Here is an 18,494-nt window from a genome sequence, read left to right as displayed (position 1 = left end):
AACATTTATGGAAAAATAGCAGGGCAAAGTCATTACTTATCAATAGTCACAGTGAATGTAAATGGCCTTAAAAGACACAGATAAAAGACACAGACTGGCTGAATGGATTAAAAAACAAAACCTTACTATTTGCTGCCTACAAGAAACACATCTCACCAACAAAGATGCACACAGACTGAAAGTGAAAGTGCTAACAGAAACCAAAAAAGAACTGGTGTAGCCATACTAATATCAGACAAAATAAACTTTAACACAAAAACTGTTAAAAGAGACAAAGAAGGATACTACGTAATGTTTAAGGGATCAATTCAACAGGAAGATGTGACTATTGTAAACATATATGCACCTAATTACAGGGCACTTGGCTATTTAAAAGAAATGTTAAGGAATCAAAAGGGAGACATAGACTCAAATACAATAGTAATGGCGGGGGAGCGGTGCTGTGGCACAGTGGGTTAACGCCCTGGCCTGAAGTGCCAGCATTCCATATGGGCACCGGTTCTAGACCCAGATGCTCTGCTTCCCATCCAGCTCTCTGCTATGACCTGGGAAAGTAGTAGAAATTGGCCCCAATGCTTGGGCCTCTGCACCCACATGGGAGACCCAGAAGAAGCTCCTGGCTCCTGGCTTCAGATCGGCACAGCTCTGGACGTTGCAGACAACTGGGGAGTGAACCATCGGATAGAAGACCTCTCTCTCTCTTTCTCTCTCTCTCTCTCTGCCTCTCCTCTCTCTGTGTAACTCTGACTTTCAAATAAATAAATAAATCTTTTAAAAAAATAGTAATGGGGCACTTCAATACCCCACTTTCAGCAATGAACAGATTAACCAGACAGAAAATCAGCAAGAAAACAGCAGAGGTAATTAACACTATAGACCAACAGATATCTACAGAACTTTTTGTGCTACAGTTGCAGAATACACATTGTTCTCACCTGTATGCAGAACCTTATCTAGGATTGACCACATGCTAGGCTATAAAGCAAGTCTTAGAAAATTCAAAAAAATCAAAATCATACCATGCATCTTCTCAGACCACAGAGGAGTGAAGCTGGAAATCAGCAACTCAGGAATCACTAGAACATAAGCAAACACATGGAGACTGAACAACATGCTCCTGAATGTACAGTGGGTCATAGAAGAAATCGAAAGAGAAATAAAAAAATTTCTGGAAACAAATTAAGATGACATACACTGTATCAAAACTTATGGGATACAGCAAAAGCAGTGTTAAGAGGAAAGTTTATAGCAATTGGTGCCTATGTCAATAAGTTGGAAAGGCACCTATAAATGAGATATCAATGCATCTCAAAGATCTAGAAAAACAACAGGAAGCCAAACCCAAAGCTAGTAGGAGAAAATAAATTAGAGAAGAAATCAACAAAATAGAAACAAAAAAAAAAATACAAAACATAAGCAAATTAGAGAAGAAATCAACAAAATAGAAACAAAAAATACAAAAGCAAAATGAAAAGCTAGTTTTTGAAAAAAATAAACAAAATTGACACATCATTGGTACAACTAACCAAAAAAAATGAGAGAGAAGACCCAAATCAATAAAATTAGAGATGAAAAAGGAAATGTAACAACAGACAGCACAGAAATAAAAAAGAATCATCAGAAATAACTATAAAAGGCTGTATGCCAAAAAAACTGGGAAACCTAGAAGAAATGGATAGATTCCTGGACACATAAAACCTATCTAAATTGAGCCATTAAGACATAGAAAACTTAGACCCATTACCACGACAGAAATTGAATCAGTAATAAAGACCCCCCACCCCAACAAAGAAAAGCCCAGGACCAGAAGGCTTCACTGCCAGTCTACCAGACATTTAAAGGAGAACTAACTCCAATTCTTCTCAAGTTATTCAAAACAATTGAAATGGAAGGAATCCTCCCAAGTTCTTTCTATGAAGCTAGAATCACCTTAATTCCTAAACCTGAAAAAGATACAACAGAAAAAGAACTACAGACCAGTTTCCCTGATGAATATAGATGCAGAAATCCTCAACAAAATTCTAGCCAATTGAATCCAACAACATATCAGAAATATCATTCATCTGGACCAAGAGGGATTTATCCCTGATATGTAAGGATGGTTCAGCATTCACAAATCAATCTATGTGATACATCACATTAACAAACTGAAGAATAAAAAGCATTTGATTATCTCAATAGATTCAAAGAAAGCATTTGATAAAATACAACACCTATTCATGATGAAAATTCTAAGCAAAGTGGGTTTTGAAGGAATGTTCCTCAACACAGTCAAGGCAATTTATGACAAACCCATGTCCAGCATCCTATTAAAGGGGGGAAATTTGAAGCTTTCTCACTGAGGTCTGGAACCAGACAAGAATGCCCAATTTCACTATTGGTATTCACTATAGTCATAGAAGTTTTAACCAGAGCCATTAGAAAAGAAAAAGAAATCAAAGGGATTCAAATCAGGAATGAGAAGTGAATCTATCCCTATTTGCAGATGGCATGATTCTATATATAGGGGATCCAAAAGACTCCTCCAGGAGACTATTGGAACTCATAGAAGAGTTTGGTAAAGTAGCAGGATATAAAATCAGTACACAAAAATCAACAGCCTTTGTATGCACAGACAATGCCATGGCTGAAAAAGAACTTCTAAGATTGATCCCATTCAGAATAGCTACCAAAAAAATCAAGTACCTTGAAATAAATTTAACCAAGGATGTCAAAGATCTCTATGATGAGAATTACAAGACATTAAAGAAAGAAATAGAAGAATATACAAAAATGGAAAAATCTTCCATGTTCATGGTTGGAAGAATAAATATCATAAAAATGTCCATTATTCTAAGCCAGTCCTGAAGGGACAAATATCATATCTTCTCCCTGATTGGCGACAACTAACTGAGCACCAAAGGGGAAACCTGTTGAAGTGAATTGGACACTATAAGAAACAGTGAATTGATCAGCTCTTGTCCTAACTGTTGATGTACAATGCAATACTTTATCCATTATAGTATTTTTTTTGTTCTAGTACTATTGTTTGAACTCTGTAATTAACACACAGTTATTCTTAGCTGTTTAAATTTTAACTGAAAAGTGATCCCTGTTAAATATAAGAATGGGAAAAAGAGAGGGAGGAGATGTACAATTTGGGACATGCTCAATCGGACTTGCCCCAAATGGTGGAGTTAGAAACGTGCCAGGGGATTCCAATACAATCCCATCAAGGTGGCATGTACCAATACCATCTCACTAGTCCAAGTGATCAACTTCAGTTCACAATTGACCACACTGATAGGTCTAAGAGTCAAAGGGATCACACAAACAAGACTAGTGTCTGCTAATACTAACTGATAGAATCAAAAAGGGAGAGAACGATCCAACATGGGAAGTGGGATACACAGCAGACTCATAGAATGGCACATGTCCTAAATAGCACTCTGGCCTCAGAATCTGCCCTTAAGGCATTCAGATCTGGCTCAAGAGCCCATGAGAGTATTTTAGGCATGGAAAGCCAAGACACTCTGGGGAAAAAAAAAAAAAGAAGAAGACCTAACTGAAAGATCTCTGCAAGTGAGATCCCAGTGGAAAGAACGGGGCCATCAAAGAAGGAGGTACCTTTCTCCGAAGGGAGGAGAGAACTTCCACTTTGACTATGACCCTATCCGAATAAGATCAAAGTCAGCGAACTCTAAAGGCTTCCATAGCCTTGGCAACTCATGGCTAGAGCCTAGGGAGATTACTGACGCCATAAACAAGAGTGTCACATTGTTAAGTCAACAACAGGAGTCACTGTGTACTTACGTCTCATGTGGGATCTGTCCTTAATGTGTTGTCCAATGTGCAGTAATGCTATAACTAGTACTAAAACAGTATTTTTACACTTTGTGTTTCTGTGTGGGTGCAAACTGATGAAATCTCATCCCAGTTAGAATGGCTTTCAACAGAAATCAATAAACAGCAAGTTCTGGTGAGGATATTGGAGAAAAGGTACCTTAATCCACGGTTGGTGGGAATGTAAACTGGTAAAACCACTATGGAAATCAGTTTGGAGATACCTCAGAAATCTGAATATAGGGGCCAGTGCTGTGGCACAGCATCCCATATGGGCACTGGTTTGATACCCAGCTGCTCCATTTCCAACCCAACTCTCTGCTGTGGCCTGGGAAAGCCCAGGTCTTTGGGCCCCTGCACCTACATGGGAAACCCAGAAGCTCCTGGCTTTGGATCAGTGCACCTCCGGCCATTGTGGCCAATTGGGGAGTGAACCAATGGATGGAAGACTCTCTCTCTCTCTCTTTCTCTCTATCTTTGTCTCTTTCTCTCTCACTCTCTCTCTCTCCTCTCTCTCCTCTCTCTGTGTAACTCTGACTTTCAAATACATAAATGAATATTAAAAAAAAAAGAAATCTGAATGTAGACCTACCATATGACCCAGCCATCCCACTCCTTGGAATTTACCCAAGGGAAATGAAATCAGCAAATAAAACAGTTATCTGCACTCCCATATTTATTGCAGCTCAGTTCACAATAGCTGAGACATGGATTCAGCCTAAATGCTGTCAACTGAAGACTGGTTAAAAAAATTTTGGGATATGTATTCTATACAGCAGTAAATAAAATGAAATCTGTTCATTTGCAACAAAATGGATGAATCTGGAAAACATCATACTTAGTCAAACAAGCCCGTCCCAAAGGAACAAATACCATATGTTCTCCCTGATCTGTGGTAACTAAGAGAGCACCTCAAAGGAAATATGTAGAAGTGAAATTGACACTTTGAGAAGCAGTAACCCTTATCTTGACTGTCAAGGAATACTTGTTTTTTGTTTTTTTGTTTTTTGTTTTTTTTTTCTTAATGGAGAATCAGACTTGGAATGGGAGAGGGAGGAGGAGGTGTAAGAGGGTGGGTATAATGGGAAGAATCACTATATTCCTAAAGTTGTACTTATAAAATTCGTACTCATGGTTTCTTTGGGGAAAAAAAAAAGAACTGTGTGAAGGCATAGATTGCAGTGACATTGTAATCAATTTTGTTATATTTAATTTAATTTCAGTGAAAATAGGGCAAATTCTTTTTCCTCCCTGTAAAAAAAAATTGCAAAAGAGGTAGCATGTATTTTAAGAAGTTCTGTTAAGTTTATTCTTGGTTATAGGTACTCACGAATTTAGCTTTTTTTAATGTTAAAAGTTCAAAAACTTGAAAATGGTTTTCTTTTTACAGAGACTGACAAATATATGAGATTTAAAATGTTGAAAGTAAAAAATAGGAAATGTAGCTACATTATTTTTTTTCTTATTTACCATTTCAGCAATACTCTATTTTTTTAAATAGATGTCCCAATTAGCGACATCACTGCTGCCATTCATACTAACTGTTTGTATGAGGGATATTAAAAAGGTTCCTTTGTAGAAAAAAAGATTTTATGAATTTCAATATTTTTTGCACCAAAATAAAATTCTTTTAATTGCATATTTCCATGAAGTTTTGCAAGTACCTTCATATTTCAGTATAAATTACTAAAATAAAAATCTTTTCCAATATGGCCAAAGTAACATTATCCTACTGACCAAAATTTTTAAAAAATAGTTTAAGATTTTGTTTATTTACTTGAAAGTCATTGTTTCAGAGAGGCAGCAGCAGAGAGAGAGAGAGAGAGAGAGAGAAAGAGAAGTCTTCCATCCATAGTTCACTCCTCAGATGGCCACAACAGCTGGTTCTGAGCCATTCCGAAGCCAGGAGGCAAGAGCTTCTTCTGGGTCTCCCACGTGGGTGCAGGTGCCCAAGGACTTGGCCATCTTCCACTGTTTTTCCAGGCCATAGCAGAAAGCTGGAATGGAAGTGGAACAGCCAGATCTCGAACTGGTGCCTATATGGATTACCAGCACTGCAGGCACCAGCTTTACCTGTTATGCCACAGCGCCAGCCCCCCAAAATTAATTTTTAACATATAAAACCTAGCCCATATTCAAATTTGCCCAGTTTTGACCAAATTGAATTTTTTAACTTTATTTAAGTTATACAAGTTTCATATATTTTGTATGTACAGATTTAGTAAAATAAAGTCACAGCTTTGTCATCTGTAGGATTTTAACCAGGACCATACTACTTGTTAGATGTATCAGATTTCTCTTTTTATATATCTCAGTCCACTTTGGATCACACCAGTAGATGAGTATTGTAATGTGGTTTTAACCTGCATGCATGTGCCATGAAATAATCATGTTACTTCAATCTATCATCTATTCTGTAAGAAATCAACTTATTTTGATTTACTCTCTTTTTGATTTACTCTCTTTTACTTTGTACATATACTGTTTTGTTGTAAGGATTCAATGTTACCATTTTCACTTTGCTCCTAGATGTGTTGAACTAGACTGTTGGGATGGAAAAGGTGAAGACCAAGAACCTATAATAACTCATGGAAAAGCAATGTGCACAGATATCCTTTTTAAGGTAAGTTTGAAATTGACACAGTCAAAGCTTTTCCAACTACTATGAAAATGAAGGCAATGGAGAGATGAAGAGAAGAAAACAAATTACTCATTTTCTCAAGCATTATACCTTTAAATGTTTTTCTTCCAGTTTTGAGGAGATAGTCGAGACAAATGGTTTTTCTGCTTAGTATCTCATCATGCTATATTTTACCTGCTTTCAAATGGTGACTGTGCTACCTAATGATGCGTCTTTGGAAGATCTACCTAGTTTTACTTCCTTAAAAAATCTTTTTTTTTTCATTTATTAAAGTTTTATTTAATGAATATAAATTTCCAAAGTACAGCTTATGGGTTACAATGGCTTCCCCCCTCCCATAACTTCCCTCCCACCCGCAACCCTCCCCTTTCCCGCTCCCTCTCCCCTTCCATTCACATCAAGATTCATTTTCAATTCTCTTTATATACAGACGATCAGTTTAGTATATATTAGGTAACGATTTCAACAGTTTGCCCCATATAGCAACACAAAGTGAAAAAACTACCGTTGGAGTACTAGTTATAGCATTAAATAACAGTGTACAGTACATTAAAGACAGAGATCCTACATAATATTTTAAAATTAATTAATTTTCTATGCCATTTCCAATTTAACACCAGGGTGTTTTTTTTCATTTCCAATTATCTTTATATACAGAAGATCGATTCAGTATATAATTAGTAAAGACCTCATCAGTTTGTACCCACACAGAAACACAAAGTGTAAAAATACTGTTTCAGTACTAGTTATAGCATCACTTCACATTAGACAACACATTAAGGACAGATCCCACATGGGGTGTAAGTACACAGTGACTCCTGTTGCTGACTTAACAATTTGACACTCTTGTTTATGGCGTCAGTAATCTCCCTAGGCTCTAGCCATGAGTTGCCAAGGCTATGGAAGCCTTTAGAGTTCGCTGACTTTGATCTTATTCCAACAGGGTCATAGTCAAAGTGGAAGTTCTCTCCTCCCTTCAGAGAAAGGTACCTCCTTCTTTGATGGCCCCATTCTTTCCACTGGGATCTCACTCACAGAGATCTTTCATTTAGGTCTTTTAAAAAATCTTTTGTGTTTTCATCTACTTACTTGCTTACTAAGTTTGCATTATTTCTGAACTCATCAAAGTGTCAATAAAAAGACAAATAGAATACAGGAAAAATAGCTTATAAATAAGACCAAGAAGAATAAGGGAATTAGATAATGAGGATAGAATTTATGAATGCTTCTCAGTAAATCCTATAGATGTATGTTAGACTGCAAATTTGGCTCCAAATTTTCTAGAACTAGGGGTAAGGAGAGAAACTTCACAGGACCCATATAAGAGTCATAGAGTTAACACCAGTGAGAAATTTTTTGAGGATCCTCAGAGGGGATTCTGTAGTTTCACAAACATACATCTTGGTAATGGCCTTTCGGTGATCTCAATGTGTGGTCTGAAAGCTGGTTTCTTAGTGTGCCTCAATGTGCCCATGATATTCTGCCATATTAATCTACTCTCTGTTAGTATAAAGAAATACTAGATGCAACACAGGGCATCACATGGGAAAGCATGGAACACCTATGTGTATACTAGTAGTCTCTCTCCCTCCTCTCTCTCTCTCTCTCTGTCTCTCTGCAGCAGTTTTCAATCATGAGAGTTCAACCCTGATGATCTTGTCTAATCCTCATAAACTCCTAGTGCTCCAACTTCTTATGTGTTATAGTCAGTGAAGTTTTCACCCTCTAAATATCCCACGATGGGTATTAGACCCTTCACCACCTCCCAAAGACCCCACTCTAAACACAATAGTCAGAAGAAGTTTCCACCCTCTTCCTACCTCACAATGTGGCTCAAACTTCAACATCAGAACTCTTGAGAGACACACTTAAACCATAGCAACTACCAAAAGATGAGTCAAAAAAAATGAAATTATGTGGCTGGCCAATACTTCAGTTATATCTCCAATGATTTGATGTAACTCAGGATAGATACTACAACATCTGGGGCAATAGGTCTCAGCTTCACCCATGAATAGAAACCAGCAGTGGTATTTTCTAAAACAGTGCCTATGCCCCATTCCCAGGATACTCTATGCATGTCATTTCTCTTAGTCAAGATATTGGTGAATTTTGACCAGTGGTGGATTCAAGATTGTGCTTCCTGAGAAGTATCAAGGGTATAATTCCAGTGGGAAGCCATGAATTTACACAGCCAGCCACACTGACAGGAAAGGTGATATCCATTCTTAGAGAATTAAGTAGCCTAATGAGGAAGTATAATGGAAAAGGAGGGTCATTCAGGTTGGAGTGAGATGAGGAAGAAAATAAGGGCAGAGCCAAATTTTCACTCAGAGTAATTCTTGTGTAATTCAAATGGGCAATAAAAGGTCACAATCATTTTTACCTGAGAAGTACCTTCCTCAAGAATAACTAAATAACCACATCATCTCTAAGGATGTCTCAATAAAAAATTCCAAGATTATCTAACTTTGGCCATTATCCTTTAAATAAACTTCCCTAGAAAACTATTGTAAAATATTGAGTTTCACTTAGTAATGTGACTTGTGCTATGGTTGTTACTGAAAACCCCTAAAACTGGTTGGAGGAGTTGCTATAGAACCTCAAATCTGGGTCCACTTACCTGACACCAGCAAGCCGGTCACGGACACCAGGGTGCTGGAAGAAATGAGGTGTCTACTGCAAAGCACAAAGCAAGGACTCGGGCAGCTAATGCTCAATTCCCTCAATACCCAGACTCTTCAAGGGATTAAAGACAATGAATCTTACAGTTCAAAGTTGAGGATGAGCTGCATGTAATCAGCTTATATTTTGCCTTCTGGTTGGTCCACAGTGCAGGTGGTCAGTGATGGGGATGAGGGCCAGTGAGTTTCCTTTGGACTGGCAAAAGTAGGCTCCAGTCTGTCTGGGTCTGAGGATAGATTGGATATTTGTTTGATCAGCACCAATGAGTTCCTGCAAATTCTCCAAATAGAAGCTAGCCTTTACATGTGACCTGTCTTAACCGTTGGTACAATTTTATCAAGTCTTTATGATTCAGGGTCTGGATTCTGTTTTTAATCTTAGAAGAGGAACTGCAAGCCAAGGACCCATTAGGGGTAAGGACTTGGCTTCGTGATTAGCTCCAAATCAGTAAGAATTTGGGAATTGTGAAAGTGTTGGATCAGAGCCTCTTTCCAAAGCTAAACAGAGACTAATACAAACTATCTCTAAATCCAGCAGTTTTTTCATAGAGTAGTTGAGGTTAGGTAGGGGCTACATTCAGCTCACTGAAAAGTTGTTTCAAGGGACTACACTCTGTGTTACAGTCAGGGCAACCACTGCACTCCCCTGTTTCACCTCACATGTCACTTAACCAAGGACAATCCCCTCCTGTGCCATCTGCTCTTCCATAGGCTAATATAACACAAGTGGTATTACAAGTGTCGCATCAGTACCCAGGGATCAGTGTCACATTAATTAAATGTAGCCCAAAACTGATTCTCAAACATGGAAGACAGTCAATAAAACTTGTGCCAATTCTGAGTTTATGACAAACACATTTCTCCAGGTGGGAGGAGTTGAAGAGTGGTCTGTAGTGTAAGTCATTGGGCCAAAAGCCTGCCTGATTCTCAAAGAGAAAAGTGAGCCCTGAATCCTTGGATTATTGGGAAAGTAACTGGCATAGGAGTTAGATGAATAATCTAATAGCAGCATACCTTTGAAAAAGTAAAAGCTGTCTTTGGAAAAAAATGCTATTAGCTGTTAATTGTACCTTGGTTCTAAGTACAGGGGAGTCACAGTGAGCGGGCTATAAGGTACATGGGTTCTCCAAGTCTGGATTGCAGAAACTGACTTTCTGAAAGGCTCTGTTAGTAGCCTCTGATTATCTTATTGTGCTTTCATTAACACTCTTTTATCTTTAAAGGATGTAATTCAAGCCATCAAGGAAACTGCGTTTGTCACATCTGAATATCCTGTAATTCTCTCCTTTGAAAATCACTGCAGGTATGATTCATTCTACCTTAAGTGGTTTTGTTCCCCCAACTCCCACTCCCCACTCCTGTGCTAAATCTTTTAAAATAACTAAACAGTTTGTTTTGTGAGGTGCTAAGTACAGTCATGCTCCAGGAAGGACTTGCAGTCTTATGGGGGTAGGATGGAGGTGGGAATCAAAAAACCAGAAAAAAAAGTCCCTCCGAAAAATACCAAGTCGTCTTAATGTGTTTTAGAAACGCTTGCTGGAAACAGAGCTCAGAAACTGGGACACCTTGCTTAGAGTTCCATGGAGCTAGAAGACTTAGCAGTATTCATCTATTTGAAATCAGACTTCATTAGCTTGAAATCATTGTTTATTCTTCTTACCAGCTCTCAGTGTGGGCGTGGAATCTACTTCTTTTAAAATCACACGAAACTTGTGATATTTAAAAGTACATCTGATGTCAATGTTAGGACAGTCATGTAGGGAAGTAGTTCAAAAAGTTCATGAGAAATGAAATTAAAGATTTTATTTTGGTGAAAAAAAATTCTATTTCCGTGCGTGCAGGAGGTGTTCAAAATGTTCAGGAAAAATACCTATTCTGAAACATTATACATGGATTTCGAAGTTGTGTGCACCAAAATAAATTTAACTTAATTCCATTTTTCCATAAACATTTTGATGTTCCCTTATATTTTGCAGAGTGGGAATCTTTAATTGTCTAGTAATGGGTTTTTTTTTTTTCATTCTTGGGCAGTTAATGGATGTTTGAATTTACAAATGCCACTTCTTTCTCTCCAGCAAATATCAACAGTACAAGATGTCCAAATATTGCGAAGATCTATTTGGGGATCTCCTGTTGAAACATGCGCTTGAATCACATCCAGTATGTATTTTTAGCAAGCCATATTTCTAGCATGAATGGATTTGTTTGGAAATTCATTTCTGAAGGGTCAAGTAGTACTGGAGGACTAATGCTTAATTTCTTCATATTTATTTAAATTCTTTGGTACAGAAAGCTTTCATCATGGTTCAGAAGGGATGTAGAGGGAGACATAAAATAAACATCTGATTCAATTTCACATCGACACTCTTTGGGGTCTCATGGTTTTTCAGATCTTAGCCTGAAAGTTACATAAGCACCCAGGCCAAGAGTCTAGATTCAGCAGTCATTCTCAACTTTGTCAGAATCACCTGGAGGAACTATTACACACCCCTCTGCTGGAGCACCACTCAGCAGCTGATTAAACTGATCCAGAGTTAGGCCTGAGCATGATGTCTTTAGAAAGTCCTCTAGATGAGTCAGATGTGCAAACTGGGATTCAGTTGGGAGCCTATTGCTATGGAAATGTTCTGTATTGAAGTCATAGGATCCTGAAATTCAAGTTCCCAACTCCAAAATAAATCCTTGAGCAAGGTTTTATATATATATATATAAATGGAATTAAAAGATAAGTTTATTTTGGTACAAAAAATTGAAGTACACATATACAAAGAGTGTTCAAAAAGTTCATTAAAATGTGTACTATGGAAAAACTACACATGGATTTCAAAATATCTTTGCACCAAAATCTTTTAATTCCATTTCCCACAAATTTTTGAAGTGCCTATGTACATTTTTGAACTTCATTTATACCTGTTGATTTCTTCATAAAGCAATGAATTAACCTGTGGCTCATAGATAGGATTTATGGGACTTGTGCCTTGTATGCAATGTTTTTGTACATATCATTCTAGATCTTTCATCAAATTTTTATAAAGATCTATGACTCCAAGAGACTAAAATCCACTGTCACAAAAATTATTTTTAGCAAAATTTAAATGAAATTAAACTACAAAACAGTCTATACTAGAAAAATGTTTTAGTCATACAAGTAGCTTCCAATGGGGCCAGACATAACAGCAGGAGGTAGAAGTAGAAAAAAAAATCTTAGTAGCTGATGTGAGGAAGGTAATTCTAGGTAATATAACAATGAATGTTTCTCAGAACTCTACCTACAAAAACTCTAAAAATATGGGAGACCAGGCTATCTGCAACCACCACTCCCCTCACCTGATTCTTTTCAGCCTGCTGTAGCTCTTGCTGCAGGTGCCCTGCCCATATGTTTACAACACTTTCTGTTTCCTGGTTGGGTTAAGGTGCTTGCTGATTTTTCAGTGGAGTGGTGTATACTTACATGGCAGGGATTTGGGAAGCACAGGTCATGTAAATGGGAGACCTGCTCCCTGAAGTAAAGAGCTTTCAATCAAGTGTGTGTTTGGGAGGGGGAGTTGGGACAGGGATAGGAACAGGACACACATATCATCAGCATGTAGTGGAAAAAGAAGATGGCCCAGACTTTGTTGCTAATTTGTTGGCAATGTCCTGGTAAAAAAAGGATTGGTGGGAATGGACCAGTTCCCTCAGGCTGCCTAAAAGGAGCAGCATTTCATCAGAGAGTTTCATTTTGAGGCGAGAAATGTATAGTACCTTGCAGGTCATAAGTAAGATAAACAGGTTTTCTAAAGGAGTGGAAAGTGAATGGTTGGGTGTGGAGATAGATGGTTGGGGGAATCAGTAATGGGCAGCTACATCTGGAACAATTCTCTGGATAATAGGATACATCCTTCTTGACATACATGTAGCAGCTGAAGCCATGTGGAGTTCAGATTCTGGTAATTAGGACCACTCCCTCTCAATCCCCTTATTGAACTTTCAAAACCATAATCCCAAGTGTTGAGGTTAGATCAACTATGAAGCACACAAGCTTACTATCCAGTGAAAACACTCAGGGATGTGGAGATCTTCTCATCTGGGAAAAACCAACTCTGATCCCCCAGTGTGATGCCTTGTATTTCACCATAAACTTAGAAGGTACAAACTCTGAAGTGAAGTAGGACCCTCTCCCTGAACACCAACCCTGCTTATACCTCAGCTCCACTGGGGAAACTGGGGAGTTCTGCACACCTCTGCAAACCATGTAGATTTCAAGTTTGCAGCCTTAGTCTATGCTTTCACACTGGAAGCAGTGGATTAGTTTGGATTGGGGAATGAAAACATAAGACTGCACTGACTGCCATCTAGTGGATCTGGGCTGTATGACTCCCAAGCCACCCATGGTTGCCCTGGACTGGAAGGATGGAGAAGCACCACCTTTCACTAATTCAACTCTTTCTGTTTAGCTCGAACCAGGCAGACCTTTGCCATCCCCCAATGACCTCAAAAGAAAGATTCTCATCAAAAATAAACGGCTGAAACCTGAAGTTGAAAAAAGTAAGTCAGATACATGCATACAATGGAAGCAAACATGTGTTTGGACAACTCAACTGCCTAGAAAATGATACTTACTTTAAAACTGTTGATTTGGGAGTAAGGGGTATAGAGGTGATGCTACATATACTTTTTAGAGAAAAGTTGCCATATTTTCATTTCAGTTTAATTTATTTCTCAACTTAGTTAAGCAGTGGGGAAAGCATATTCATAGCTTCATATGCCAGATTTTGGAGGGATGCCAAGGGATGTTGGGAAGAAAGTGGGAGAAGCATTATAGAATCTATCAAGATATATAAGGAACTAGCATTTTGTAACTTTACAGACTCTGAAGTCCTTTTTAAAAATGTTCCTTCAGGGAAAAGTGTTGTGGCACAGTGGGTTAAGTCACCGTCTGAGGCACCTGCATCCCATATCTGACAGCCAGTTCGAGTCCTGGCTACTCTGCTTCCAATCCAGCTTCTAACTAATTCGTCTTGAGAGGTGGTGAATGATGGTTCAAATACTTGAGTCCCTGCCACACATCTGGGAGACCTGGTGGAGTTCTGGTTCTCGCAGGCTTTTGAAGAGTGAGCCAGTGGTAGGAGATCCCTGTCTCTCTCTGTTGCTCTGCTTTGCAATAGAGGAAAATAAATAAATAAACATTTTGAAAAGTTTTCTTTTGCAGTTTGCCCATGTAATACATACATAGACCCTAGATAAATATTAATGTGTATATGTGTGAATAGAGAGATAAATGGCTTTATGTAGATATATTTCCTTTTATTTTTCCAGAACATTTTCTCCGAAAATATTTTCTTCAGAGCATCTCTTAGTTCATTGCATTAATAGAATAAAATATTTGTATGATTCCAGTGTGTTTTCCTTCCAGGTACCCTAAATAACAATTTAAAAATCATTTTAATGGTTATTTTTATTACAAAAGCAATTATTCCAGAAGAAAAATAAAACAAGGAAAAATATAAGAAAATAATAGAATAACACTAAATTATGTGTTACACACACTTAATATGTAATAAAACATGTGTAGACACATGTAAATATTTAGACATTTTAACAAAACAGAAATGTTAACTATATTGGTTTTTCATTTTTAATAATTCAACCAATTAAGTATACTTATACCCAGTAGGATACAAATCTACATACTAACTTTAATCCCAATGTATGAAACACTTTACAGAATTTATTGTATGATACTTAGAATTATATCTATTTATTATAGCATAATTTATCCAGCCCTAAGTTTATGAATTTTCACTACTATTAAAAGCAACCCTGGTAAACATGGATGAATTTTCATTGTGTACGTTTGTATAACTTTCTACTTAGAATCAGTTAGTGCAGTTAGTTATTTGGTCACAGCATGCACATTTATATTATGATTTACCTTTTCAGAAAAGTTATACCAATTTAAACTCTCATCAGTGATGTACAGAATGCCTATTTCCCAGCAAATACCCTTTATCCTGACTATGGACCCTGTTTATATGTGTGCTCAACAGCCTCGCTTTTTTTTTTTTTTTTTTTTTTGACAGGCAGAGTTAGACAATAAGAGAGAGAGACAGAGAAAAAGGTCTTCCTTTTTTCCATCGGTTCACCCCCCCCAAGTGGCTGCTATGGCTGGCGCGCTGTGCTGATCCGAAGCTAGGAGCCAGGTGCCTCCTCCTGGTCTCCCATGCAGGTGCAGGGCCCAAGGACCTGAGCCATCCTCCACTGCACTCCCAGGCCACAGCAGAGAGCTGGACTGGAAGAGGAGCAACCAGGACAGAATCCGGCGCCCCAACCGGGACTAGAACCCGGGGTGCAGGCGCCGCAGGTGCAGGATTAGCCAAGTGAGCCGTGCGCCGGCCCAGCCTCACTTTTTTATTTGCATCTTTTTGATAACTGGTTTTTGATACTATGATTTATAATTTCTTCCTACATGTTTTCTCATTTTTATAAAAATTATTTTACTTACCTTAATTTTACTGACTTATAAAAACCTTTTTATATATTAGGATAATAAACCTGGTTATATCCATTGAAAATACTTTTAAAAAAATTTTTTTGAAGATTTATTTTATTTATTAGATAGAGTTACAGAGAAAGGTAGAGACAGAGAGAGAAGTCTTCCATCCACTGGTTCACTCCCTAGATGGCCGCAAAGGCCGGAGCTGCGCCAATCTGAAGCCAGGAGCCAGGAGTTTTTTCCAGGTCTCCCATACAGGTACAGGGGCCCAAAGAGTTGGGCCATCTTCTACTGCTTTCCCAGGACATAGCAGAGAGCTGAATCAGAAAAGGAGCAGCTGGGACTAGAACTGGTGCGCATATGGGATGTTGGCGCTTCAGGCCAGGGCTTTAACCCACTGCGCCACAGCAAAGGGAGAGAGAGGAAGACAGAGCACCCACCTATTAATTCATTTTCCAAATTCCTACAGCAGCCAGGGCAGAGCCAGGGCTGTAGCCAGGAACCAGTAACTCAGTACTGATCTCCCACGTGGGTGGAAGAACCCAACTACTTGAGCTATCACCTGCTGCCTTCCAGGGTCTGAAATGGCAGGAAGCTGGAATTGGGAGCTAGAACTGGGAATTGAACCCAGGCACTCCAATAGTTGGAGGCGTGTGTCTTAACTTCTGGGCCAGCTGTCCAGGCCAGTACCCAGGTTGTTTGTTTTTTCCTAAAGTTTTGTTGATCTTCAACATACGTGTCTCTTTCCTATCATTTCATAACATTGGTTGAGCTTTTGTTGTCAAGCCTGAAATCTTTCATGAGGACACAGCTTCTCTCTCAAACCTGGCGACAGGATTTTGGACAGTTCTCCCAAGTTCCAATTGTTATTCATCGTGTGTTCATAATGTGGTTGGTTGTACATTCCTTAGAAAGCCAACACCACCAGGTATGGGTGAGACAGTGTCTGATTCTGAATTTTAGGAATATGGGCAACAAATGCTTAAACAATGTTTCCTTTCCCCTTTCAGTTCCTCCTTCTCAGTGTTAGCCTTAAAGCCCAGATTTTGTTAAGTGATCTCACATCTGTTACCATCTCCTTCTTGTTTGCTTTTAATAACAGAACAGCTCGAAGCTTTGAAAAGCATGATGGAGGCTGGAGAATCTGCTTCCCCAGCTAACATCTTAGAGGATGATAATGAAGAGGAAATAGAGAGTGGTAAGTTATTTTTTAAAAGTTACATGACACGTCTTAAAGTAAGAAAAACATGAATTTGTCTCAGTGGACCCTTTTATATAATGGTGACATTTTAATTCTCAATAGTCAGGTGTGTATTCATGGGTCAACCTTAATCTTTTGGCAGTTTTGTTATTTTTCCAAATATGATTTCTTCCAATTTTTCTGGGTACCAGATTTTAGTTGCTTAGTCACCTGCCTTCCTGTGGTGTGTTCAGCTGCTTAGCAAAAATGCACAGCTACAGAACCCTTGAAACACTCACTGTAGTAGGCAGGGGTTGGAGGAAAAAGAACATTTTGCAATCCCTTATTACAGAGAAAAACGTGAACTTCAGTTGTATTATAATGATAGCATTAAGACGAGGGAAGGACTGTACGGGTAGAATGGTTTATTTGTATTCCCAAAGTGAGCTGGAGACTCATAGACAACTATTTTAGTTATTTCTGTGTTATAACAAAATACCAAATTCTGAGTTTTTTTAAGAAAAGAGGTTTATTTAGCTCAGTAGTTCTGGAGTCCTAGAGTATAGTGCCGGCATCGTCTCAGCTTCTGAGTGGGGCCTCAGAGTGGATGGTACCACCAGGTAAGAGCACATAGGAGAGAGACCAAGGGGAAGTGCCAAGCTCCCTTCTTCATAACAACCTACTTTCACAGTAACCAGTCAAGTCCAAGAGAGTGACAACTCTGAGAAAAAAGTATTAATCTTTCTTAAAGCCCCATGACTTCTCAACACTGTTGCATTGGAGCAAGACTCAATGCTAGTTTTTGATGGTGACATACTATATTTAAACTATAGGATCAGTATTAAAATTTCAAGTTCACATTCCTTCAAATAGCCAACTTACTATAATTATCTTTACAGGGAGACAATGTCAGCAAAGGCAGCCTTGCTTAAAATATTTGAATATTTACCATTACCTTATATTTTATATTGGCTCTAATAGCCATATCCATATGCTTGATTTGAAATGGGTAATTTGAGAGTTTGGGGATGTTTTTAGAAAATTATTTGTTCCCTTGCTTAACATAGGGTGATTTGGACTTGCATTGGATTAGATAATTCTGTGTATTTGTATGATGTTTTGGGCTGAATAATTTATAAATATTTGAAGAAACTCTGGGCATTTATTATCCAAACATTCAAACTATGGTTTAGGAATGTTAAATACATAGGTAAAAGTCTGAAGGCTGTGAGAATTAACTAATCTCATCTGTGACCCCTTAATAAAGATTCCTGTGTATAGGACATAGTTCATAAATGATGCAAATGCAGGTCCAAACCATGGTTTTGAGTCCACTATCAGAGAAGAGTTATAATGGGTTACTTTTGTAAGATTTTGGTGGCAAGGAGAGTCTGGGAGGCCAAGGTTATTAGATATTATTCAATTGATGCTTGTTGTAGTGATCTGTTACTGTGTGATAAGCTACCTCAACACTGAAATGCTTGAAACACACTTTTATTACCCTTCATAGTTTCGTGGGTCCTCTGGGCCCAGATAGGTGGGTTCTCCTTTTGGTTTCTCATGACATCTGAGGCTGGAGTCTTCTGAAGTTTCAACAGGCCAGTTCCCCAAGATGACTCATTCATCACATGACAGGCAGTTCAACTGCCGGGCCTGTTGCTTCTACTAGCTGAGTTATATATGTGATTCTTA

General features: G+C 38.3%; 1 protein-coding gene across 1 annotated transcript in view; it reads left to right on the top strand.

The window, feature by feature from the left end:
- The window catches only part of PLCB4 (phospholipase C beta 4), a 270,710-nt gene that overhangs the window by 183,306 nt on the left and 68,910 nt on the right, over positions 1-18,494 (top strand). Inside the window, exons 13-17 of the mRNA XM_062202283.1 lie at positions 6,352-6,445; positions 10,371-10,450; positions 11,223-11,307; positions 13,584-13,674; positions 16,725-16,820. Of these exons, the coding sequence (XP_062058267.1) occupies positions 6,352-6,445; positions 10,371-10,450; positions 11,223-11,307; positions 13,584-13,674; positions 16,725-16,820 (446 nt within the window). The remainder of the gene's footprint in view (positions 1-6,351; positions 6,446-10,370; positions 10,451-11,222; positions 11,308-13,583; positions 13,675-16,724; positions 16,821-18,494) is intronic.

Source organism: Lepus europaeus, chromosome 10, assembly GCF_033115175.1.
Source record: "Lepus europaeus isolate LE1 chromosome 10, mLepTim1.pri, whole genome shotgun sequence".
NCBI classification, from domain to species: domain Eukaryota; kingdom Metazoa; phylum Chordata; class Mammalia; order Lagomorpha; family Leporidae; genus Lepus; species Lepus europaeus.
The sequence above is the reverse complement of the archived record's forward strand: the minus strand, read 5'-3'. Positions and strand labels throughout refer to the sequence as shown.